Here is a 25,466-nt window from a genome sequence, read left to right on the forward strand (position 1 = left end):
TGGTTGGATTTATTTCACTAATGACCCAAAAATGTGCAAAATTACAATACTTGGACATAATCTTTACTTTCATAAATCAGCCTTCTCAAGCTCTATAATTGTCTCTATAGGCCGTCTTTTATACTTAGGCATTATGACTTTACGGCGAACCTTATAGGGTCTCCATACTTATCCAAATGAACTTATGGTTTGATGGCCAACCTTATGGGTCGATCTCTATACCTAAACATTATGATTTTATGAACGATTCTCTCTATTTATGATTTTATGATCGACTCTATCTAAATAAGTATTCACTTTTGCACCAATAACAAAATTATTTTAAAAAATCCATACGTACCAGATAAGGTACGAGTAGATGAACCAATTCCAAGTGGCATTCCAAGAGAGTTATGAACATGAGGTTGATAATTGATATGGCCGTTGCTTTTCCTCTAGAAGAAACCCAAAAAATAAGGGAAATCAAATAGTGCGGATTTTGGGAATTGGGATGGCTTCCGCTGTGAGCGGCTTCTCATTACTAAATTTAAAGCCACACCCTCTTCTCAGTAAACCTACAAACGTTTCTTTGTACTTTGGGAAAAGGGCACCGTCTCTTCAAATTCGAGCAGATTCCATGGCTACTGAGACGCTGGGGATCAAAGTTGAGAAGAATCCACCTGAATCCAAGCTTACCGAACTCGGCGTTCGTAAATGGCCCAAGTATTTTATTTCTCTATCTTGTTTCTTGCTTTTTTTCTCCATTTAGTCGTTGCAATGTCATTGTTTCTTCCCCCAAATTGTTGTTAATTGTTGATGTTAATGACCCATGTTGTTGTTCTGTTAATCATCGAGCCTTGATATAAACGATGTTAGCAATTTTGGAAATGGGTTTCAATCTGTCTGAAGAGTTGATGAATGTTGATAAACAGATGGATAATGGCGTGTTTGAGGAGTTCTTATTTTGATCTTTGACCACTTCCAGCTTCTGGGTTGTAAGTTGTGCATATTGTCATTTCTCGCTTGGCTCTTAGCTGGGTAGCTAAGAACTAAGAATCACTGTGGGTTGGTTTAGTGGTCAAGAAGAGCCAATGTAAATAATGAAAAATATGGAGATAATGGATCATGGTAGCCACCTAGGTAGGATTTAATATCTCACGAATTTTCTTGACAACCAAATGCAGTAGGGTTGCACAAACTAGCATGGACACTCACAAATATCAAACCATAGTGTATAATATATTTTAGTTTAAATACTACTTTGATCCTACTTTTAGTTTTGGTTCTTTTTGGTTTTCATATTTTCAAATGGTTCATTTTGGTCCCTATAATTTTAGCTTTGGTTCTATAATTTCAGCTTTGGTTCATTTTAGTCTATATACTTTTAAAAGGTTCATTTTGGTCCCTATACTTTCAGCTTTAGTTCATTTTAGTCTATGTATTTTCAAAATGTTCATTTTGGTCCTTGTACTTTTAAAAAGTAACTATATTGGTCCCTTCATTTTCAGTTTTACTTTATTTTTAGGGGATCAACATGGTCACTTTTGAATGTTCAAAAACCAAAGTGAACAGAAGTTAGAAGTACAAAGATCAAAATGAACTAAAGCTGAAAGTATAGGGACCAAAATAAACATTTTAAAAATGCAAGGACTAAAATTAACTAAAGTCGTACTTAAACCATATATTTTTCTTCAAAATCTTCTATCATTTATAGTTTTACTAGCGTAAGAATCACTGGCTTTAGAATAAGGTTCCAATTCCAAGAGTGTTGGAACAATTTCCAAAAATACAATGGGAGAAGGAGTACTCTAAACATAAATATAACGGCAAATTGACCACAACAAAATATTAATAAAGTAAAAACAAGGGTTTAGAAAGCCGTTTTGGGTTGCGCCTGTTCCTGATTTTGTCCTTAGGGAAGATGTTCCTAACTAGCATTGAGTTATTCAGCTCGCCACTCCCAAAGATTCAACACCTTTGAAGTGATCTTGTAATGCCAACTAAGTTGTCTAAACAAACTTGTTTCCCATTTATGCTTAGTGAAAGGGAGAAAAAGAATCACTTCTTATCGAATAGAGTCAGGGACTTTGATTGATAACTAACAACTTCGTGGGAAACAATCTCTGAAACTAAAGCAACTCGTGGTTACATACTTTGTGTGTGGTGCAAAATCAATAGACTTCTACTGAAAAGACATTAATTTCTATGCCTATTGAAGCTATATTGATTTCAGATCAACTGTAAGGAGGAAAAATGGTTGAAGTTTTTTTTTTAGAAAAAAACAATAAAAACCGTTAAGAAGTTTAAGTTTCAGACTCAACTAGTAAAGAGGAAGAATGGTCAAGATTTTTTTTTTTTTTTTTTTTTTGAAAACATGAAAGCAGTTGAAGTTTAATTGATTAGTGAAGATGTGCTAATATTTTATGATAGTCAAGCTACATAGTTAAGACTAATAGTAAAATATATAAATGGGGAAAAGTAAGCAACATTAAAATTAGACATATCTATCTAATTAGATGATATGATATTAAATTTACGTTCATCACCCAAATTTTAAGCTGATAGGTCAATTAGTGATTTAACATAGTATCAAAGTATGTGGTCCAGGAAGTCTTGTGTTCAAACCCCACAAAAAGTAATCATGTTGATTTTCAAAATGGATTGATTTCAATCCTTGTAGGTTTTTATGCCGTGAAAAAGGAGAATTCTGAAGCTAGTGATCCTGGCTCTAATAAAACTATTGCTGACAAAAAGCTTGAAGAAAAATAATACAATCATGGTAATATCTTGAGTGGTTTGTCTAAAAGTCACTGTTTTTAAAATTTTCAATTCAACTAAAATTTCCATATGATTATATACTCGTGGCCTTAGAAAGGAAGTATGGGTCAAAAGGTATATTATTAGAAAATGGATTGATTTCAATCTGTCTGACCTTATAAGTGATACCTTTTAGACCTGTGTCTTTTGTTTGTATATTACAAACCAATTAAAATATATCAATAGAATTTTAAATTGTCTAAAAGAAGGTTGAAAAACCTGAGCTGGAGAGATACTTAGGTTTCTCATAGAAGCATATATGTTGAATATTTGGTTGGTTTCATTGTGAAGTTAAGACTGAAAACTGGATGTTAAACTGTAAATTCGATAGGTGGGGGTGCGGGCCGAGCAAATTCCCATGGACATATTCGGACAAAGAGACTTGCTATCTGCTTGAAGGAAAGGTAAAGGTTACTCCTGCTGGATCAGAGGAATCTGTTGAGATTGGCGCTGGAGATTTGGTTGTGTTCCCAAAGGGAATGAGCTGCACTTGGGATGTCTCAGTTGCTGTGGATAAGCACTATAACTTTGGTTAGTTGTACAATAGAACTTGGTGTATTATCTCAAGCCTTTAAATGTTGATGAACTCCATGACTGCTTTTCTTGTTGAACCAGATTTGTAGGTTCTATTATTGAATTGCTTCCGGAACAAACTGAATTTGATATCAAGATCACATCTGAGATTGCAGGTTGTTGTGAACTTGTGATTGTCATGCTCCTAATTAGAATCTAAGTTTTTCTTGTATGTTATGAAACTCCAAATGATTGGATGAAAAATTCTTGCCAATAAACAAGAAGATTCAAAGAACTCAATCTTAGAAATTTCAATGCCAGTTTGAAATCAATCCAGGGAAAGTAAAAATTGAATTACCTTGATGATCAAATATCTTTGAGGCATGGAAGACCATTGGTCTTTGTTTTTGAGATATGAATCATCCCACGAGCAAGATTGATTAAGTCAAGCATGGAAGTTAAAACTACGTAGAATTGCAATAAACAATGTGTGCCTTTTGTACGGATGGCCTAAAACATGGATGCAAAGGAAATTTGACTGTTTTAGGATGCAAAGGAAATTTGACTCGCTTTCTAAAAACTAATGTTATATAACTTTTTGTTGGTCTCATCATTGCGAATAAAGAAATTACTCTATTGACTTGTCATTTTGAACTTTTGCTCTTCTTGCTCTCGTTTCTTCTTCATTTTTGTTCTTTTTTTATTTTCCTTTTGTCTGTTTTTCCTCTCAACCAAAAAAATTTATAAAAAGAAAACATATGAAAACATAATACTAATGTTTGATGTTAGTTTAAGATGGAATAGTGATTTCAAAACTCAAGGAGCTCAAATGATCATGTTCATGAAGGTTGGAGATGAAGACGAAAGAGAGGAAACATGAAACAAACTTTTTTATTATTTTTGTATGAAGGACAACACAATAACTTCTATCTCTTGTTCAAAAAAAAAGAAAAAGAAAAAAAAAGAGATAATCACTCTAAGTAAGGTCATAAAATTAGTTCCAGAAAGTGGGTCATCATCTCATTTCAACCCATTTTTTAAGGATTTGTGTATAAATTATCTTCAGATTTGTCTTACAACCAAGATGACTTTATATAGCTTTCATAATATAACCTAAATGTCATAAAGCTCTAAAAAAAAATCCGTAAAATCATCGTCAATGAAACGTAACCTAAAACATAACTCAAAAGCTAAAAAGCTAATTGACCCCATATATTCAAAATTTAATGGCTTGGTTAGCCTAGTAATGATGGTAACTTTCCACGAATAAATGAAGCTCAACTTCATGAATTGATGTTTGACTTGCATGAATGAAATTTGAGATGCATTTGAGGTCATTGAATACAACTTGAGTGCCTTCAATCCAAAATGACTTCATTTAAATATAACTTGAGTTAAACTTTGATTTGTCATAAATAGCGTTCGAGTGCATTTAATGCTAATCCATTTTGCTATAAACTTGAACACATGATTAAGTCGCTTCACTCGTATCACTAGGCATAAGTGACAAAGGGATAAAAGAAAGGATATAAATACATCAATGCCAGGCCAATACAAGTCCACTTGAATGGAGGGCTATTTATGAAGACTATAATAGCAATAGAGAGAATCATGGGAATACTTGAGACTTTCACAAACTAAACAATTTTGGAAAAATGGAGGATTATAGTTTGATTGCTAGTGCAAAATTGTTAATCATAATGACCGTGATAGGTAATGGAATATCAAATTATAGACTAAGTGAGAGTAATTTTTTGCTAGTTCCAAAATAGTAATTAAAATGATAATTATAAACAATGGATAGCCAAGTGATAGACTAAATGATAGACAATCATAGACTACTATTATCTATTAATAGATAATCATTTTATTATTGCTAGTTGTTGATAATTCTTTTTCTTTTAGATAGTCTATTATGATACATAAACTAGATATTGTTATTGAAAATTTTGTTGCTTTTAGATAGTTGTGATAGACATCGTTATTAATATCTAAAATATCAACGTTTATCATTAATAAAATCTAATACAAGTCTATTATTGATAGACGTCAATAGAAGTCTATCATCGATAAAAATCTATCATTGATAGAGGCGGATAAAAATCTTTCATTGTCTATCAGTGATAGAAACTTATAGAGGTCGATAATTGGTATTAGTGATAGAAACTTATACAATCTATTATTGATAAAGATTGATACGATAGAAGTCTATCGATGTCTATTAATTTTTTTTTCTATTTCGGTAAATAGTATCAAAAGTTCAAAGCAAATACTTCAATGACTAAATTTATAATTTATTAAAAAATAAATGGAAAGACATCTTGATTGGCAGCTATTTCTTTTTCATTTTACAGATTATTTAGACATTGATGGTGTGTTAGCCTAAATTATGAATGCATTTTTCTTTCATCTTTCCTAATGCAATGACCTTAATAACCTGATCTATGTGGTGTTACAATGGGCATAATTACACCATATATTATGAATGTATTTTTTTCCCCAACCAAAAAAAAAAAAAACATAAACCAAAAAGGGAAAATGTATTTCATCCGAACTGTCGTGGTTATCTTGACGGTTTCTATATACTCGCGGCTCTTGATGACAGTTCCTGCAACTCAACCACCTCCATATTTTCCTACAAACAAATTGTTTGTATCTCAAGTAAGTTCCATAAGATGCTACAAAGAACAAAATTCCAACTATTCTAAACCTTTCTTTATGATTGTTGTAGCTTTTAAGCAACTATGTTTTTAGAAAAATCATGTGTGAAATTAAGTAAATTAGTGAAGTAAAGCTTGAAACCTAAAAAAGAAGGTATTAAAGTTTGATAAATAAATACTAAATTATCTTGTTCTAGTTATAATAGCTAAAATAGACCTATTACTAAAACTTTGATTACTTTTGTAATATATAATTCAAATAATGGTTTAGAATAATATATTTTGTTTACTCTAAATTATTTCTTAAATACTAAGGGAGATAGTTTATTTTAAAAAAAAATCAATATGATGTAATTGTTTTAAAAATAGAAGATATAGATTTGATTAGGTGAGAAAGAAATAAACATATGAAATAAATCTTATTTAAAAAAATAAAAATAAAAATAAAAATGAATTTACAACCGCATCTGATTTTAGGAGAATCCAAAAAGAGGGTAGGAAACTGATTTCAAAATAGGCATGAAATGAATGTATTCTTAAAAGTGATGTTAAGAGATTTAATCGCAATCTGTTTTACCAAACAAAAAAAAAAAAAACAGTTAAGATTTACTTTTAATCATTTTTATCCTTTCCAACAACACCAAACGTACCCTAAAGCCCAAAAGACTATTTGACTTCAGTTTATAGCAAATCATTTTCCCTCCCAGAATGAAAGCCATATATGAAAAAAAACTGGTACCTGTGATTCTTTCAACTTGGTCTCAGCTAGATAGCGTTCCAACGCTCCATCCCCACGAAGAATTTTGCCTCCACATCCTCTCGAGTTTAGCGAGCCAACAGACTCTTCATCAACGACAACGGCATCTACTCTTTCGTTTCCAGTCTTAACATCTGGAATCTACACATTTGAGGAAAACAAATGAGCTTATGTCATTAATGAACATTCAAGGACCTCATTGCCATATTGAGATGGATACTTTTAGCCTCAATACCTCATACATGGCTTCTGTAAGAATGCTTTCCAGTATGGCTCTTAGGCCTCTGGCACCGGTATTCTTGGCCATTGCTTTCTGGGCAATCATTCTCAATGCTTTTTCTGTGTAATGTAGCTTCACCTGGAAATTGAAATGGTGGTTCGACTAAGCGGGTCTGTTCGCCATAATGATAGTGGAGATGGAAAGGGAAAACGTGGAAATTGGTTGCATGAGAAAGTAGAAACTCACTTTATTCATGCCAAACAACTTCTTGTATTGCTTACCAAGAGCGTTTTTCGGTTCAGTGAGGACCTGTTAACAACACCAGGTCGAAAATGCCAAAGAGAATCAACTGAATGCATAACATGCATACGTATTGCGTATTTGAAAAGCAATGGAGCTTTAGGAATATCTTATATTGATACATGTGCGACAAGGACAATTCAAACAATATTTTGAATAAATGAAATTGTCAAGGCCTATTAGGTAACCATTTCGTATTTTATTTTTTAAAATTAAGTGTATTTCCTTTCAATAACTTGCATCTTTCTTTAAGTACTCCTCCAAAATCCAAAAAACAGAACTACTTTTTTAGTTTTCAAAATTCGGATTGGTTTATAAAAATATTGATAAAAAGTAGATAACAAAACAAGAAATTTAGAGGTGGAAGAAGTATTTATAGGTTTAATTTTCAAAAACTAAAAACCAAAAACAAGTAATTATCATACATGCCTAAATATTAAACTTTTGTGATATAGAGTAGTTGGAATCTCTATTAAAAAATTTCTTTCAAATGTAGTGTCTAGATTAACAACAAAAATAAAAAGAAAGGAAGGAAGAATTAATAATACCTGGACAAGCTGATCCTCAGTTAAGGCTAATAAACTCACAAGAATTGGAAAACGCCCTATAAACTCTGGTATGAGACCATATGCTACAAGATCAGAACTCTCAACCTGGAAGACATCAAATAGAACATTTAGATGATCTTTAAAGGAATTCTGACCATTTCGTTAAAGGGGAAATGAGATGTCGTGCCAAAAATAAAGTAATATGCATTGATTATAAATCTAAAACGTGAAATGAATAAATGAATGCAGAGTTTTAATGCCAAATGCCAACAAATCCAAAGGGCTTTCATTCTCACTGATTCCAGTAATGACGATGTAACTGCAGCATTTGTCACCCCGCCCATTCTCATGTTAGCACGAACAGGTGCTCCAAAACCAATAGAAGAATCTTGCCGTCTGATCAGTAAAACAAACCATTTTAGTATTGAGAAAGCATCTTTAACACCGAAAAGGGATGAGAATTCATGGCAAAAAATATTGAATAACCTACCTATCAGAGATTGTCTTTTCTAGATCTACGAATGCTCCACCACATATAAACAAAATATCTTTTGTATCTATCTGCAGATTTTTTTCAACTCGGTTAAAACTAAAGAGATAATATCTCCAGAGGAAAAGCCACAAGTTTAAACATTAAAAGGTGGCGAAGACGCTTATGAAACTATATCTGGAAAAAAGTAATCCCCATCCACAAGAAAATAAATACAGCAGAAATTGAATGGGCCTAGCTGTCCAACCTAAACCAAAAACCTCTAGCAATCAAAGAAATGTCTTCTATCCTATATATAAAATAATATTTTGAGGAGGGGGGCGGTGGTGGGAGGAAAGGAAAACCCCCAAACAAAGAAACTAGAATTCAACTCTGAATCTCATTAATGAATATTTCCAACCAGATTTTTTCTAATTATGATAGGGACTTCCTACAGTTATCTGAGCTCGTCTCAATTACAATAAAGAGCAATAAATTCAAATGTCAAATAAGTGATAGATTGAAGACTTGTTTATGTACTTGAAGACTTGTTTATGTACTTTAACAGCACAAAAGGTACATTATAGTCCACGAGGTAAGCATAAGAAAGAAATCCCTTGTACAAAGAATTTGTACAATCACACAAAATTCTCTTCGATTCTAATAATTACAAGAGCAATCTTTCAAAGTTTCTATACTAATTTTACACTCTTTTCTAGCTTGGTATCATGGTCCCAACACTTTAACGATGGCCGACCAGAAGGCATCTCTTCCCAATACTCTTTTCTAGGGGATTTTGGATCTGATAAACTTAAGTTAAGGTTTTGCCTTTTTGATGGCATACCCACTCAGATTTAATGATTGACTTAAACATTCACCCAGACTACCATACACAGTAACTCTCTCTTTACCCATCGTTTACTCAAGAGTTGAACGTATACCCACAACATGCAGACACATGAAGCCATGAATGACCCCAACCCTATGCTCCTACCTAGTGGAATTTTGCTTCTTCAGGTCTCTATTCTTCCCTGTTTACACCACCTTTATGTGTGTATATGTATACATGTAATACAAGTAAAGCTCTACCTAAGCAAAGACAAACAAATTTCTTCAGAAATATCTGTTGAAGAAAAACAAAGGTTCTAATAGATTACACAGATTCATGTAATCATTACCATACTAAACTTTAGCTTCTAAAAGGATTATCATGAAGAAATGTTGCAAGACACTGAAACACTTGCATATAGGTGAACAAAAGAAATTTGAGAGAGAACTTTTGTATATTTACCTGAATGTTATCACAGCGAGGATGTTTTCTTGCCCCCTTCTCAGGAACGTTTACTATCTAGACAACAAGTCATACCCAGAATTTAGTATATTATGAATTTAGGATGGGGAAAATATACGGCTAAAAATAGTATAAAAAGATCCATATTCTTTTTTCCATTTTGTGGAAATTAAATTACAATTTGTCCGTGAGATAACAGAGTGGGAAGGTCAGAATTAAGAAGAATAACAAGGTAGAAAGGACAACCATCTAGATCTAAAATGTTAATGAACCTACAGATAGACTGGTTACTCCAATATTTTTTTTACTTTTTTTAAAACTAGAAATGGACTTTTGAGACTAATGTTCAAAAGATATAAACTCCACAAGGGAGTGAAAATAAAACAACTCAAAAAACAAGACATAATATAAAGATTAAATCGAAAAATGAATGCATTCCAATTTCCAGTTGAGAAACAAATATCTTGAGAATAGAAAGCTTAAAAGGGCTTTACAATTCTAATAGAGATCCATCAATATGATTTTCTTGTTCGACGATTTAAATCTTCAAATGGCAACATAAACAAATTCCAATATTCCATAATCCTACAACGTACCACTAAGCAAGAAGCTAAATTAATTAGTTGAAAACTTTCATGAAAAAGAATGTTGGAAAAAATAAATATAACTGTCAGCAGATGTGAAGCTATCATACTACTGTATGTACGTTGAAGGGAGAGAGAGAGAGAACAAATCATACAATATGTTTCTTAGTTCCTATAGTGTTTAGGGTTGAACTAAGGACACGGCTTAGAGATTGAATCCTCAAGGACCCACGTAAGAAGGAATCCCTCCTGCTCTGCACTACCTTCTATGGAGGAGCCACATAGTTTTAAACCGTAAGATGTACAAGAGAGAAGTGCGAAAGTATTTTGAATTGATGGGATATGTAGAATTTTAATCACTATCCAACAGTTACTAAAAGGCATTGTGGCAGTTTTATTCAATAATTTTCTCCTATCACGAAGTCTATGACCAATTATTGAGTATTAGTAATAGTAACCATATTTTATAGCTCTAGACTGAGACTCCAAAGTTTTGCAAAAGAAGTATCTGCACTCGAGTTGTTTTCTAGGCCTTCCAAGTTTTTTCCACATCACAACATCCTTAAAAAGAGATAATACCAATGGCTCCAAATATTTTGATCATAACTAACCTTTTCATTACAAGAAACTGTTATTTTCTTTTATTCAGGACTTTGGGGAACTCAAGGCAACAAGCTATGGAAAATAAAGAATAAAAAATCATCTTTGGTCCCTACACTTTGATTTGTAAAGATTAAATCCTTGTACTTTCAAATTTATAATAACTTTAAGTCTTTTGAGTTTTATCATGTAACAACTTATCCGCTCTACTTTCAAATTTGTAACAATTTAGTCCTTATACTTTCAATTCGTAACATTTTCGTCCCTATCGTGAAAAATCTAATCAATCTTAATTTTCAATTTCGATTATGTAAAGATTTAGTCTTTATAATTTACATACAAACTTGAACCTTTATCAGTTTATCAACCTACGGTAAGAAATTTCATTAAAACTTAATAATATTTTTCATGATAGGTACTAATATGTTACAAATTGTAAAGTAAAAAGACGAAATTGATATTTATCGAAGTTCAGGGACTAAATCCTTAATAACTTAATTGTTACAATTGAGACCAATGATAGGTAGACTACGACAACCATCTAGGAAGGAGAAAAGGAAGGTCTGAAGCCCAAAACTAAATAAAAAGAGGTATAATCCAACAAAATCAGACGAAGATCATAATTACTAAAAAAAAAAAAAAAGAAAAAAAAGGAAACACTATAAAACTAACGCCCACAAGCAGCCAGGCATTAAATCAAGTCCCCATGGACTTCCTCCCTCAATCGCTTCACCTCTTCACCTCTTAGGATCAAAAGGTAACAACCTAAGGGCAAGAGGTTGAGAAGAACCCTCCCTAAAGAGCCTTCCAATGGTTAAAAATCAAGAAGATGCTATAGTTACAAAAGAATTTGGTGTAATTAGTACACAACCAAGATGCTGAGTGTTGAATAACTGTCCAAAAAGAATCAAAAGCATAATTATCTTCAAAAATTCTGTTATTTCTTTCCTTCCAAATGCACCATAGGAGAGATCGAGTAGCACATCTCCAAATGATTTTACCTTTGCCACCGAAAGCAAAGCAATCCAGCCCCTCAGCCATCCAGTCATCAACCCTGTTAGGTAGGCAGCACTCCAGCCCAAAAGTTCTGAACAGAAGAGCCCAACCTTTGTGGCAAAGTCGCAGTGAAGGAACAAATGGTCCAAGGACTCCTCAGACTTCAAGCAGAGAGCAAATGGAAGGGCGAAGGGAAGAGTTTTTAAGCTTCCTTTGAAGTTTCTCGTGAGTGTTTAAGCTTCTATGAGCGAGGGACCCCAAGAAGAATTTAACGTTTTTGGGAATTTTGAGCCTCCACACAAGAGATACTAAAGAAAGGGCAGGGTTCTCTTAGTGAGGTTCAAAAAAGTAGTTCTAGTACTAAACTTCCCTGAGGCATCTAGCTTCCATTTGAGGCGATCATGAGTATCCCGAGGTATCCAAGAGTTTAAGGTTTCCAAAATTGCCACCAAATCACCCAACTCTCTATCAAAAACTCGTCTTCTGAGACCCAAGTTCCAGGAATGACTAGAAGCACACCAACAATCCGCAATCACAACATTCTTTTTTAGAGATAAAGTATAAATATCAGGGATTTTCAGCATAAGGGGTTGAGAGTCACACCACTTGTCTTTCCAAAAGCTGACCAATCTCCCATCTCCCACGGTAAACTCAATGAAATTAAAGTGCTCTTTAAGCTTTAAAGTGTTGGCCAGAGTCTAGATTCCCTTCCCTTCTAAGGCTTATTAGAAGACTAGCCGAGAACATCAACCCCACATGTGGCCCCAATAACACGTCTCCAAAGAGTGTTTTCTTCATGACAAAACTTCCACAACCATTTCATAAGAAGCGCGGTGTTCTTCTGACGAAGGAAACCAATTCAAGACCACCAAAGTGGAGGAAGATGCCACACTCCAGTTGACAAGGTGGGAAGTAGGATTACAGGGCCCCCGGTCCAAATGAAGTCTCTAATGATCTTTTCCAAACAATTAATAGCACAAGTCGAGGCTTGCATAAGAGAGAAAAAGTAACAAGGGAGAGAGTCAAGAACCAATTGAGCGAGTGTTAGTCTACCACCCTTTGAGGGGGAGATCCCTCTCCATTTGTCTACCCTGATTTTAAACCTCTCCTCAAGAGAATTCCAAGCTACCTTAGCGCGTTGTGTTTCCCACCAATAGGGAACCCAAATACGTGAACAGGAAAGTTTCCACCTTGCACCCAAACTTCGCAGCATAGCGATCCACTTCCTCATTGTCAAGGTTTAAACGGATAAGAGAGGTTTTAGAGACATTAAGGTACAGGCCCAATCTCAAAAGAAACAAGTTTAAACCAATAAGAGAGGTTTAAACCAATAACCTCTTCACCTCTTTAAAAACCTTATTATTCCTCTTAAGCCAGATACCCCCAAACACCTAATAATAATAATACTGATTATAATAAATAAATAAGAGAACCAATTTGCTACAACCTATTACCTTTCTCATAAAAAAGGCAAACACAAGCGGACCTCCTAAATCATAGAAAACCAATCTCTCCTCCAAGCAAAATGTAAACCAAAAGCTTTATATCATCTGCTGCAGATTGACTACAGAAAATGACAATCACGTAGAAGATGGTGAAGGTCCTCCGATAGCCACCTATAGAGAATGCACCATTGCAATTGTAATTGCAATACAAAGCAAGAGCAGAGTTAGACCAGATCCATAGAGTTAACCTGATCGTGAAAAACTTGCCAAACAAAATTTGTCCTTCTTCAGGATTTCACTTCCAGATTGCAGCAGAAGATGAGGTAACCTAGTGAGGAGTAGGAATAACTGGTAACTGGGGATTCCACTCAACACAGACTGGATAAAAATGAGTCTTGTATGTTTCCAATTAGACAGCCTTTTTTGAATCTTGTATGAGACTAGGATTCTAGAAAACCTGACTCTGCAAATTATCTCCTAAAGGAAGCCCAAGAAAAGAGAACGGAAATGGGTTCACCTCACATCTAGCCAAAGAGGCCCAATAACTTAATATGGTAGAGCAACAATTGAGACCAATTATAGAACTTTTACTCCTATTAATCTTAAGGCCAAAAATAGCTTCGAAGAACGACAATTATCCATTATGGTCAACGAAACAACTCTCATGGCCTGAACAAATGAAAAGAGTGTCATTGGCAAACTGAAGATGTGTCAAATGAATTGACTACTTTCCCACCTTAAAACCCTCCAACACCCCATTTATTCATTCCAACTGACACAATTCTACTCAACTCATTATATCTACAATAAAAATAAACAGTAAAGGCGACCCTCTTGTCTGAGACCCCTGGAAGCAAAAATCTTTCCAATAGGTCTCCCATGACAAAGATCGAGAAGTTTGTAGACCTTACACAATTAAATATCCAGGATCTCCACTTGAACTCAAACTCCTCCAACACTATCTAAGAAGTTCCAATCCACATGGTCAGGCTTCCTGAAAATCGACTTGGAAGATAACCCCTTCTTCTTTTCACTGCCTATAGTCTTCATTCTTTAATGACTTTGTAAGCTATTAACAGTTGGTCTAAGATTTTCCTGTTACTATAAAAGCACCTTGAGAAGTAGAAACAGTACTAAGGAGGGCCGTCCTCAATTATCAGCCAAAGTTTTCAACTTCATCTTACATAAACTCATACAGGCTAATCGGTCTATAAGCTTTATCTTTCTCAGGGATAAGGCACACCTATGACTCACTCATTCCAGAACCAATAATAGCCCCTCATGAAATTTAGTGAAAACCTTCCAGAAGTCCTCTTTAATACACTCCCAATTATCTTGTAAAAATGCCATTGTGAAGCCATCTATCCCAATGGATTTATTATTGTCATAGCAAATAACACTTTGTGAATTTCAGCTAGAGTAAAAAGGGCCTCCAAACCCTCGTTCTCTTTTCCTAGATGAGGATCTGGTCTAAACATTCTACAACGGTCTAGAGATAAAAAATGTACATTTAATAAACGTGTCCTAAATTCAAAAAAATAAAATGACGTGTCGTGTTTGTATCGTGTCGCGTCCATATCCGAACTTCTTAAGATTATACCTCCTACCTGTCACCACATTATGAAAGGAGGAATTTTCAACTCCATCCAATCGGGCTTTGTCTGGTCTCGAGCTTATGTTCTCCCTCCCCAATAAGGCTGACAAACTCGCTTTTAAAGTAAACTCTCTCCTCTCTCAACTCCCTAGGAGGAATCCTATCCTCCTCCAACCAATCCATGCTTCTAACTCGTTCCACAATCTCAGCCTTCCTCGTTCTTAAACCACCAAAAGCAGGCAGATATGAGAAATGATATGGTACACTATATGTAAACCATTAAATATAAACCAACCCACTAAAACAAGAAATTGCATGTTTATGGACATATTACGATAAGCATCTCCAGTTACAAAGTAAATTAGCTAACTGACGCTAATAGTAAAAGCTGCACACAAAAAAGATAAAGAACCAAAAAAGATCACAATCTGAGATGGCATAACTATTTTTCCTTGAACACGTTAAATTGGGAAAAGTAGTGCACTGCAAGTGATAAAGTTCAATCAACTCACGGTTCCTTCTAGCATCTTCAATAATGCCTGTTGAACACCCTCACCAGAAACATCTCTGCTAATATTTAGACTCTCAGCCTGAGAAGAAGGATACCAATTACAACGTTTATGTTGATATAGTGGATCTCGATAAAGAAAAGATATTGATTAATTGAAGAAACATGAAAACCTTCTTTGTTATTTTGTCTACTTCATCAATGTAAATCATCCCTTGTTGAGCTGCTTGTACATTGAATTCTGCTGCCTAAATCAATATAAAATGTGCATCAATATTAGCTGCTCTTAGATTAGGAGGCCAGATCTGGATAATTATAAAGTACAAGGACAGTTCAACGGGGAGAGAGAATATTTAGGTAAAAACCAGATGTCTTGCACTGAAATTGTCATCAATCATCCAATCAGTTTAACAAAATGATGAGGAAACGACATAGACCTATTTCTCTCTAAGAGGAAAGGCATATAATCTTGCAAAAGAAAAAAGAAATATGGTGACAGTTTGAACCAGCATTAATTCAAGAGCATAGAAACACTTCAGCAATCATAAAGTAAGATTGATAAAGAATACAATGCAATAACCGGAAATAGAGATGAAACTTGGTTATGAACTTTTCTGTACAGTAACATTTTCTCAGTTTGTTGAGCTAAATTATCGGGCATTAATACACCACATCAGCTCTCTCCTAGTAGAATGAGAAGAAGAAATGAGGGTTTGGCCAATTTTTCAAAATTTTCATCTTCATAGGAGTAGAGAAATTTCTTGAGCTCAAAGTTTATCTGAGCATTAATACTAGCACTCTTAATTCAATAAAAAAAAAATAAAAAAGAGGAAAACAGACCATTGTAGCAGAAATATGAAATAAATAAAACTACTATACAATGCAGAGATAAATGACATAAAAATCCGACCACAATTTGATAAAGTCAGCAAACTATGAGGGAAATTGCTAAACATTTAGTCAAGGAAATTAAACATCAAGCTTACAGCAAGTAGCTTGTACAAAATTGATTCAACGTCTTCTCCAACATAACCAGCCTGCAAAAAGTAAAAGCATCCTCTCTTAATTCAATAACAGATCCTTATTATTATTATTTTTTTATTGAAATAACTCCTTCCATTGAGAAAATGAAAAGAATACAAGGCCATACAAAAAACCAAATTCACAAAACCCCACTAAACAAACCTTTATTATTTTGAGAAGAAGCTAATATTGTATTGTTGAAACAAAAATTAATTTTTCAAACCAGCGTTGGAGGATCAGAGAACATGGAAAAATGAAGAAAATTAGTGCAATGTGTGGGTTCTCTACTATCAAATTAAAGGATTGTTTCTACAATTATTGTCCCGCCTCCCTTTTGAGAAGAGACAAACAAAAGGATAAGGCACCCTTTAATGAAAACTGAAAAGCTTTATCATAGAAACGATGGACTATGTAGGGTAGAAAATTTTGGACAAATAGGAGACTTCTAGCAATGGAAGGAAGGAAACCCAACTAAACTCAAAAGCGTTCCCATAACCTCCAAGCAAGGTGTAAGGGGGAAAAAGGATCGTAGGTCTCCATTGTTTTCTATCAATGAGTGCATATATTGAGCTACTTTTATAGGTGAACAGTCAAATATAATGGAATTGATATCCGTATCTTCTCTTCCTCCGAGCAAACCATGCAATTCCACGACAATCTTCATGTTTTAGGCACCTCATGCAATAATCAAGCCATATCCCTTCACGAAAAGACCAGCACACATCTAATGGAATTAGAAGCCCAGAAATTGTGAAGAGAAGTGGATTAATACTGAAAAGTTTAATGATGCCATTGGAGCCACAGTACCCAACACTTAACCGTACAGTTCTCTTTGATCTCTCATTAAATTTCTGCACAGTCAACTTCCAATTTGTGGGTTACAGCCACCTAAATCCATAAATAATTATAATCTTCCACCCGATCCCAGTGGGGATTACAAAAGAAAATACATATATTTATGAGTGGTCTACATCCATTGTCTACAACTTTCCTTCTATCTTTCACACATTAGTTACTAATTTAGTTCTTCTTTGGGTTCAAAGCAGTATTTTATCTTTTCATAAAAGAAACATTGGAGAACATTTCAACCCAGGCTCTCAAGGACCTCTCTGGGCAAGCAAAACTTCATACTCTGGAACAAGAAAAGCTACATTGGCCAGAGTTTTGAGATAGAAAAAACAAGTTTCTTAACATTTTTAAATCACATCTTCCACCTTCAAACATTGCTTAAATCAGCTAAAAAATGAAGTAGGAATACAAGAAAGAACTAATATCCATAAAGTTAGGGCATCTCCATCTGACATAGAAACACTCTCCCATTCTTTACCCTTCAGTTGCTATTCTCTTATCTTGTTGACTTTCAATCTAAGACATACCCAACTATTTCAAGAATTCTGCTGCAATTGAGCTACTGCCTACTAGCTACCCCTTGTTTCAAAAAAGGAAAAAAAATGAAAGAACGAGAAATAAATTTTGTATCAGCAAAACTCTAAAATGCTGCAGACTTTCCCAGTCCCAAGAAGCTAAGAATTTTTATCGATGTGGCGAGGCTCAAGTTCATGACTTCATTAAGAAATTACCAAGTTTAGGAAGTCATATATAGATGACCATGGAATTATCCACAAAGAAAAAAGGGCACAATAAGATGACTAGAATGTGCCAGAAATTCATAGTAAACATATGAACATCATATGTTATGGTTTCCTACAAATCACTAAGAGGGAATGAAAGAAAGAAAGAAATTAACCTGTGTTAAAGTTGTAGCATCAGCAATGACAAATGGCACATTCACAAATCGAGCCAAAGTCTTTGCAAGGAGTGTCTTACCTATATTACAATTTGCAAAGTAGAACAGATCTTCAATACATTGAGGATGCATAGTATTATGCCAATGACAATCAGTGTCAATATATTGGAACTTGATAAGTGTAAAAGGTCATACCAGAGCCTGTTGGGCCCATCAAGAGAACATTGCTCTTTTCCAACTCCACGTTATCATCATCGTCTATCATATCTTGGGGACCTGATTCAGATCCTGACCGGCTACACAAATCCAAAGCAACAATAACAGCTAACTCATAGACATGGACTGAAGGAAAACATATTTACCACATAACAATTTTGATGCATTTGTTGCATCTTAAATGCAAACGTTATAAGAAAAACTAACCCTTTTTGCAAGGAAGCATGATATATTCGTTTGTAATGGTTATGTACAGCCACAGAAAGTACCTGATAAAGATAAGAGAAAGCGGACTTTGAAATTTTACAATAGTTCACAAAATAATATTGCAATTAATCAGCGCATGATGATATAATTTCTTCTTGCCATAACAATCACCTAAATTTTGCAAAAATATATTCTTCAGCACTGGACATCATAGCTTACACTCATTCACTCCTAGTTATCATCGTGCTAGATAGTAGTCAAACTTCAAAGACCAGGTTACTGGAGAAATTTAGAAAGAAACTAAAATATGACGAGCTAGGCACAATTAACTTCATGATAGCTGATTTACTTGAGTAATATCACTAAAGAACCTCTAAACTGAATGAAATGCATACTAATAATAATTCCATCAGATCACTGAAAAAGGGTATGCAGACCTTCTTGGCTTTTTCTTGGCCAATAACAAATTTATCCAAGCCCTTGCAAATCTCTTTTGGAGTGGGTAGATCCTTCCCCAAATTCGATCCTCCCCACTCACTCTTCTTCCCATCACCAGTGCCATTCCCACCAGAACCCGAGGTGCTTCCATTAGGACCTGTAGCACGAACGAAGTTCACACCAGGCGCAAATGGCGGACCTGGAGGAGAATGCACCGCCAACCCATTAACGGGAGGCGGTCCAGGAGGCCAATTCTCAGGCGGTTCTCCACCATACGATCTCGCAGTTTCTAAAAACGAGACTCTCAGCCTACTATTCACATAATTTTCATCTGAAAAACCAGCGATGGCATTACCTTTACCATCTTTGGTAGTGATCCTTCTTTCTGATGAATTCTTTGGTTTGGAATTCAGATTGCCGATCTCGATGAAGCTGCCCTGTAGAGGAGCGATCTTGTACGGACGGAAGTAGTAAGCGGTTTTGCAATTGGGGCACAAATTAACGGCCTCGTAAGCTTCTCTTCCTCCACCAGTCTTGGGAGGAGCATCGCCAGAAAAGGAAAGAGAGGAAGAAGGAGGATTGAGGGTTGGGAAATGGCGGTTAGAGAAGAGGATATCCATATGCTTAGAACAACGTGGGCAATTGGCTTCGGCCCGAATCTTACGGATTGGAGTACCTGTATTGTTGGTCTGTGAATGGAAATCATCAGAACCGGACCCGCCGTTGTCCCATTTATACCGTTCCTGAACGCCGATAAACGACTCCCGCCGGCGATGACTCGAAACATGAAGATAATTGAGATGGGTCGAAATGGGGCAAATCTGGGTCAAACGGTAATGGTGATTTGAGAAACAGAGCAGCCTCCTTATTGCCTTCAACTTCTTCCATTTGAAGATCGCACTTCCACCACTGCCAGACATGGGTAAATTTGTATATAACTCAAAAAGCTAAAGAATTAAGACAGTTCTTCAAGAACCCAGATGAAATCCAATTCAGTACAAGCTCTAAATCTCGAGAAAAGAGAGAGAGAGAAATATAGATGGACAAAAAGTGGTAAAAAGTGCACTAAAATGAAGAAAGAGTACAAATTTCGCTATGAGATTGTTAATTTATTGAGAGAGAGAGAGATAGAGAGAGGTGTGGAATATTTTATGATTGAGAGGATGAGAAGGAATGTGGGATTTGGGAAAGAAAACAGGGAGAGGAGCGAACAGAGGAAGATGAAATTGGGAGAGTTTCAAGGACGAACTCTCATCGTATTCAACTGCTCATCCACGCACAAATTTCAGTTCTTAAATGGATGAGATTGTGGATTTTTCCTAATTTATGTCTGAATTTATTTCAACTCTTAATCAAATAAACCCCACTGTTTTAAATATTGAGAAACATGCAACATATTATATCATGTTCAAGAAGAGAGGAAAAAAAAATAGGAAAGAACTTTTTAAAGCATGTTTTCTCTGTTTTGTGATTTGACCCCATTTTTTTTGCACAGTGACACTCCAACATGATTTTAGGAATTAATATTGTGAAATTACATTGCATACTAAATACATTTTAAGAAAGCAAAATCTTAACTTCAACTTTTCTGTAATTATAGGTGTGGAATCACATAATAATCACATAAAAATTCAAATTTTCAAACAGAAGTTTTTTACCTATTTGCAAAAAAAGCAAAACCTAAGCATACGCGCCTAATTTTTTTATTTTTTTTTAAAGTTGCAATTGACTCATTAATATTTGTGTTTAAAACAAATTGATTTGAAATTATTAAAATTAAATTTTATTACTTGACCATCTACTAAAAATGAAAGAAAAAATATGATATTTTAGTTTTTGAGTTGTTTTCAAATATAAGAAAAATTAACCAAAATGTCTACAAATAATAGACCGTCTATATGTGATAGACAACAATAGATTATTATCTGTGTCTATTGATAGATACATATAGTAGTTTATTGTTGTCTATCGTGGTCTATCACAGATGATGATATTTTGCTGTGTAAATATTTTTAGCTGATTTGTTTTGGTTAAAATAAAATTTCATACTTTTTTATTTTTGTACTTATAATTTTGCAAAATTTCCCTTAATAATTATAAGATATTTAATTAAATTTTAATTAAATAATTAGAATATTCCAACTTATCGATTGTTTAGGGCTTCTCGATACATCTCGTCTCGAGATTTGAGTAAGAAATGCAAAAAATCCAAAGGTTACGTAATCTTCTCTAATCTTTCTAAAACTAAAAAAGTCACATTACCAAATATTACATAATTTAAAAAAAATTTAAAAAGATAATTGGTGAATTATCAATATATTAATTTAGAAATTTGTGTAAATATAAATTGGAGGTAAGATTTGCAAAATTTTATATAAGATTTGGGATATATTGCAAGAGAAAATTCGAGAAGAGGTAAGAGTTGGTATAAGATTTGGATAGATTGCATATAATTTGAAAAGATTATATGGATCTCGAGGTTAATCCCAACAAAATAATATTGAAATTCTACATACTTGAACTTTCTTGATGAAATCTTAGGCATAATTAATACCGAAATTCATATATTTGAGCTTTTTAAAAATGTTGAATCAATTTGGACTATCTAATTTGAAAATATATAAGATTTGGGAAGATTATATAAAAAAAAATAGCAAATCTTGATGTGTAATCAAGGGAGAGGTACAGCCCAAAATAATGGATAAGTTAGAAAATTTTGATTTTTTTTTTAACTAAATCTCGAAAGTCAATCTCGCCTGAGATAGACCGAGAAAAATTATTTTTACGAGTTTTCAAAAAGGATGCTCGTTTTTTAAAGTGAAAACTTAACCGTGTTATTTCTAACCATTCCTTTATAATAACGAGTTTTTTTTTTTTTTTTTAATTATGTTTAAATACATGGAGAACAATGGTGAGAATTGTTTTATATTTATTTTTAAATATACAATAAACCTTTGGAGAATGAGAGGAGGATTGTTTTCGTTTTGATTTTAAAATTCCATGTTCTTTTATTCATTCCAAAGGTCAGAAATGATTTGAAATCAATTACTTCGAATTATTTCAAAACTAGTTTGTTAACTCAAGCAAGAAACATGACGTCAATTCCAATACAACCCCATTTGAACTAATTGGTTCTAGCAGCGCTTGAAAAATGTAGTTAAGCAACTCTTTTCTTATCATTCTTGGTCATTCACAAACACAGCTCTTCAACTTTAAAGTTTCTACGCTTCTGTAACCTTACTCTTACCGACTTATGTAACGCTCGCTTCGTATTTTATTATCTAACTTCCTTAAATGTTTGTCTATATAACGCTCGCTTCGTATTTTATTATCTAACTTCCTTAAATGTTTATCTCTATACTGCAATTATCATAGCTTATGGCTTACAACCCGATCCTAAAGCCACTCTTTTGTACCATAACATGGTCCGTCATAGAGCTCCTCAACCTAGCCATTTTATCTACCCCCATGTCCTTAAATCATGGCCTGAGGTTTTGGAGTCCAATGGCACGAAAACCCAGGTCCTGAAATCTAAATTTGGTCGATACCCAGTTGTCCAAACGGCCATTGTTGATTCCTATTCGAGGTTTTGTTCAAATATTGGGAATGCAAGATAGATGTTCGACGAAATGCTTATGAGAAGTGTAGTGTCTTGGACGGCGATGATTTCGGGGTAACCGAGGCTTGGGGACGTTCATAGTGCAATAGGGTTGTTTGAAAGTATGTCAGACATGGATGTCCCTGCTTGGAATGCTTTTATTGTTGGTTTGTGCTCAAAATGGTTTCTATTAGACATAAGGATTAGTTAGAGTTTTGTTATAAATATTGTTAAAGGGTTATTATTGTTGTATCTTGCTTTCAGTTATGTAATTGGCATTTTGTGGTTAATAAAAGATGAGCAAGATTTATTTATTGTTGTCTAATAGTTTCTTTTGTGAAGCAGTTTGGTTGTTCAAAAGAATGGTTCACTGGCACTGGAGGGTAATAATAACGAGCGTGAAAATGAGCCGAACAAGATCACATTTGCATCTGCACTATCACTTTTGTGGACATATTAGGATGCTTCTGAAGGAATTGAATTCCATGCGGAAGCATGTGAATGCAGTGTCAATGTTAAACAATTTCAAAAAACACAAAATTTAGAGAAATACAGAGACGAAAACAGGATAAACATTTAAGATAAAGCATACTACTAGGAGATGAGAAGGGATAAGGAGAAACTTACCCTTGAAAATTTTTTTCTTGCAACTCCTCTCCACAAAACAGAATAGTACAAATTGGATCACCTTCAAACTCCACATGTAAACCCTAGAACTTAAGTTCCTAAATAGTTATGCTTTAAAGTTAACCTTTGATGCTGTCTGCTATAAGATACTCAGTAAACTTTAATCCTTGTTGTATAGGTGTGATGTCACACCCCGTTCCAGATTTCCCTTCTAACCTAGAACGAAGCGTGAAGACGTTAAACATCACTTCTCTCTATGACATCTAATGTCCCAACTCTTAACATATCCTGTACTCAAGATCAAACCCAAACTTCCAAAACCCATTTCCAAAAATAATCTATGTTCGTTGACAGAGTTTAGGAATTTGATTCAGTTTAAATCACAATATTTGTTCTACAATAGATTTACATACCAACAGTAAGGATTATTTTTTGAACAAAACCTCCCATGACATGTAAATCACAAGTTCTAGCTATTCTGGAATACTCTCAAATACATGCACAAACAATACAACAGATGTTTAACAACACTAGTGCATTTGACAGCTCAGGCAAGGCACCAGGAATACTGTCGCTACCTGGTGGGGAAAAACATAAACATGGAAAGCATGAGCTAAAGCCCAGTGAGTGGTTAGTTTAATATAAAACATAAGCTATCACTTTCTAAATCCCAGTATAAAGTTATATCAAATCATTCAGTAAACCATTGAACAAAGTATAAAAGATTCAACAACATCTCAAACACGTGTTGGTAAAAAAAATGGCATTACTAAAAACTCATAATGCCCATACCTTGTCCTGAACGCTGTCTTTGGAATATCTGATTCCTTAATTTTCAACTGATGGTACCCCGACCGTAAGTCAATCTTGGAGAATACCGAGACATCCTTTAGCTGATCAAATAAATCATCAATCTGTGGCAAAGGATACTTATTACGTATTGTTACCTTATTTAACTGTCGGTAATCAATACATAATCTTAGTGTACCATCCTTCTTCTTTACAAACAATACTGGAGCACCCCATGGAGAAACACTAGGTCTAATGTAACCTTTATCCACCAGTTCCTGCAGCTGAGTTTTCAACTGTTTCAGTTCTGTCGGTGCCATTCTATACGGTGCTTGGGAGATCGGAGCTGTTTCAGGCACTAAATCAATAGCAAACTCTATCTCTCTATCAGATGGTAATCCTGACATATCATCTGGAAAAACATCTTGGAATTCTTGCACCACTGGTATATCTTCTAATTTCAACTTCTTATCAATTTGTTTTATCTATCACATGAGCCAAATAAGCAACACAACCCTTTCTTAACATCTTACCTGCCTTTAGTATAGAAATCACACATGCAGGTAGGATTCGTCTATCACCTTTAAAATTCACTTCGACTTTTCCTAGTTGTTTAAACACTACCTCCTTTCGATGGAAATCTAAAGAGGCATGATATTTTGACAAGAAATTCATCCCTAGAATTATATCAAATTCCTAGATACCTCAAGATATTAAACCACACCTCTATGTCGTTAATGCTAACAAACCCACATAGTGAAGAAACAACACAATACACTAGAACCCCACCCACAAATATCCTATACAATAATCTATGACATCTAACGTCCCAACTCTTAACATATCATGTACTCAAGATCAAACCCAAACTTCCAAAACCCATTTACAAAAATAATCTATGTTCGTTGAGAGAGTTTAGGAATTTGACTCAGTTTAAATCACAATACTGTTTAAATAGATTTACAGACCAACAATAAGGATTATTTTGAACAAAACCTCCCATGACATGTAACTCACAAGTTCTAACTGTTCTGGAATACTCTCAAATACATGCACAAACAATATAACAGATGTTTAACAACACTAGTGGCGTTTGATGGCTCAGCAAGCACCAGGAACTTGTCGCTACCTGAGGGTGGGGAAAAACATTAAACATGGAAAGCATGAGCTAAAGCCCAGTGAGTGGTAGTTTAATATAAACATAAGCTATCACTTTCTAAATCTTTAATAAAGTTTATCAAATCATTTAGTAAACCATTGAACAAAGTATAAAAGATTCAACAGCATCTCAAACACGTGTTGGTAAAAAAAAGTGGCATGATCAACTCTCATAAGCACATTATAAAGCATTCAGTCGTTATTAGAAAACCATACCAACTTTATATCCAAATACTCGTTTACAACCGCGGGTTACTTTGGACAAAGAATGCCCCCCGCAGTGTAAACCAAATCACAAGGTCATACGTGCACATAGAGCTACCTCAAGGCTAAGCATAAATACACACCACAGGCCCAGGTTACTCTGGACTCCCCGGTATAC

The 25,466-nt window shown here is 34.5% G+C and overlaps 2 protein-coding genes and 1 pseudogene across 4 annotated transcripts; 2 read left to right on the top strand and 1 right to left on the bottom strand.

Annotated features, from left to right (window-relative positions):
• Positions 1 to 437: 437 nt before the first annotated feature.
• On the top strand, positions 438 to 3,604 carry LOC120079700. Its single transcript, XM_039034016.1, has 2 exons — positions 438 to 702; positions 3,128 to 3,604. Exons 1-2 carry the CDS (start codon positions 491 to 493, stop codon positions 3,330 to 3,332), a joined length of 417 nt encoding a protein of 138 aa, XP_038889944.1. The 5' UTR covers positions 438 to 490; the 3' UTR covers positions 3,333 to 3,604.
• Positions 3,605 to 5,579: 1,975 nt separating this feature from the next.
• LOC120079736 (CLP protease regulatory subunit CLPX3, mitochondrial) lies at positions 5,580 to 20,237 on the bottom strand. 3 transcript variants are annotated; one of them, XM_039034086.1, is made up of 16 exons: positions 19,268 to 20,237; positions 18,912 to 19,201; positions 18,475 to 18,536; positions 18,247 to 18,347; positions 18,052 to 18,131; positions 16,268 to 16,318; positions 15,455 to 15,529; positions 15,286 to 15,363; positions 9,555 to 9,611; positions 8,285 to 8,355; positions 8,091 to 8,190; positions 7,795 to 7,899; positions 7,193 to 7,255; positions 6,962 to 7,084; positions 6,709 to 6,867; positions 5,580 to 5,944 (listed from the first exon to the last, which is right to left on the bottom strand). In XM_039034086.1, the coding sequence occupies exons 1-16, from the start codon at positions 19,830 to 19,832 to the stop codon at positions 5,888 to 5,890; spliced, it is 2,037 nt and encodes a 678-aa protein (XP_038890014.1). In that variant the 5' UTR covers positions 19,833 to 20,237; the 3' UTR covers positions 5,580 to 5,887. The 3 variants fall into 3 exon arrangements, with proteins under 3 accessions (XP_038890014.1, XP_038890015.1, XP_038890013.1); XM_039034087.1 differs by having other exon boundaries at positions 18,912 to 19,069; positions 19,268 to 20,235; XM_039034085.1 differs by having other exon boundaries at positions 18,912 to 20,237.
• A 1,573-nt stretch (positions 20,238 to 21,810) lies between these two features.
• Positions 21,811 to 25,466, top strand: part of LOC120079892 — a 38,953-nt pseudogene continuing 35,297 nt past the window's right edge.

This window comes from Benincasa hispida, chromosome 6, assembly GCF_009727055.1.
Source record: "Benincasa hispida cultivar B227 chromosome 6, ASM972705v1, whole genome shotgun sequence".
In the NCBI taxonomy this organism is placed as follows: Eukaryota; Viridiplantae; Streptophyta; class Magnoliopsida; order Cucurbitales; family Cucurbitaceae; genus Benincasa; species Benincasa hispida.

Coding starts and splice junctions, on each gene's coding strand:
- LOC120079736 (XM_039034085.1), bottom strand. CDS start 19,832: ATGTCTGGCAGTGGTGGAAGTGCGATCTTCAAATGGAAGAAGTTGAAG. Junction 18,537..18,911: donor GCCAAGAAAAAGCCAAGAAG/GTCTGCATACCC, acceptor TATCTTTATCAG/GTACTTTCTGTGGCTGTACA. Junction 5,945..6,708: donor CCAAGTTGAAAGAATCACAG/GTACCAGTTTTT, acceptor ATTTGTTTGTAG/GAAAATATGGAGGTGGTTGA.
- LOC120079700 (XM_039034016.1), top strand. CDS start 491: ATGGCTTCCGCTGTGAGCGGCTTCTCATTACTAAATTTAAAGCCACAC. Junction 703..3,127: donor GGCGTTCGTAAATGGCCCAA/GTATTTTATTTC, acceptor TAAATTCGATAG/GTGGGGGTGCGGGCCGAGCA.